The 698-nt window shown below is 71.7% G+C and overlaps 1 protein-coding gene across 1 annotated transcript in view; it reads left to right on the top strand.

The window, feature by feature from the left end:
* Nucleotides 1–698, top strand: part of LCORL (ligand dependent nuclear receptor corepressor like) — a 151,789-nt gene that overhangs the window by 593 nt on the left and 150,498 nt on the right. The window contains exon 3 of the mRNA XM_077750465.1: nucleotides 209–305. Within this exon, the coding sequence (XP_077606591.1) occupies nucleotides 209–305 (97 nt within the window). The remainder of the gene's footprint in view (nucleotides 1–208; nucleotides 306–698) is intronic.

The following is a 698-nucleotide window of genomic DNA, read 5'->3' as shown; positions in this document are numbered from 1 at the left end:
GGTTGCTTCCTTCTCCTCCCGCTCCCTCCCCGCCTCTCCCAGAGGGAGTGGTGGGAGGGGGAGGGAAGGGCAGAGGGAAGGTAGTGACACGTGTCAATCAACCCCCCTCCGGGGGGCGCGCGCTCCGGGGCTCGCGCCGAGGGCTCGCGCCCCTGCCTCGTGCCTGCGCCGCTCGTATGTAAATGAGGGCGCGTGACGCGGGACGCAGANCGCCGCTCAGTGCCGGAGCCCTCGGTGCGCGGCGGAGAGGAGAGGATTCCGGCGGGAACTCGACTCTTGGCGCCACCGCCTCATGCACTGTGTAGGTAAGAGAGACACGGGTCAGGGCCCCGGCTCCGCGCGGCGACGGCTGCCGCAGCCCGAGGAGTTTGTGGCTGAGGGGGTGAGTTCAGTCTCCCGTTCGGGTCAGTTCAATGGGGGAGCGCGATGGGAGCGGCGGCGGCGCGGCGGCTTCGGCGCTCGCCTTTTGTCTGGGGGCTTCTCGCCCCGCGCGGTTCGCGCTCCTTCCCTTCTCGGCTCTTGGGCTCCTCAGGAACTGTTAGTTTGGACCCGCTCGCCGAGCCCCTGAGGAAACCGCTCGCTCGCGCTCTCCCCGAAACTCCGCGGTGCCCCCTCGGCGCCCGCTGTCCACCCTGTCGGGAGGGAGGCAGCGGCCCGGTGGGTCGGCGCCCGGGCGGAGGGGAGCCGGGGGGCAGGGC

Source organism: Crocuta crocuta, unplaced genomic scaffold (assembly GCF_008692635.1).
Source record: "Crocuta crocuta isolate KB4526 unplaced genomic scaffold, BGI_CrCroc_1.0 scaffold179, whole genome shotgun sequence".
Taxonomy (NCBI): Eukaryota; Metazoa; Chordata; class Mammalia; order Carnivora; family Hyaenidae; genus Crocuta; species Crocuta crocuta.
The sequence above is the reverse complement of the archived record's forward strand: the minus strand, read 5'-3'. Positions and strand labels throughout refer to the sequence as shown.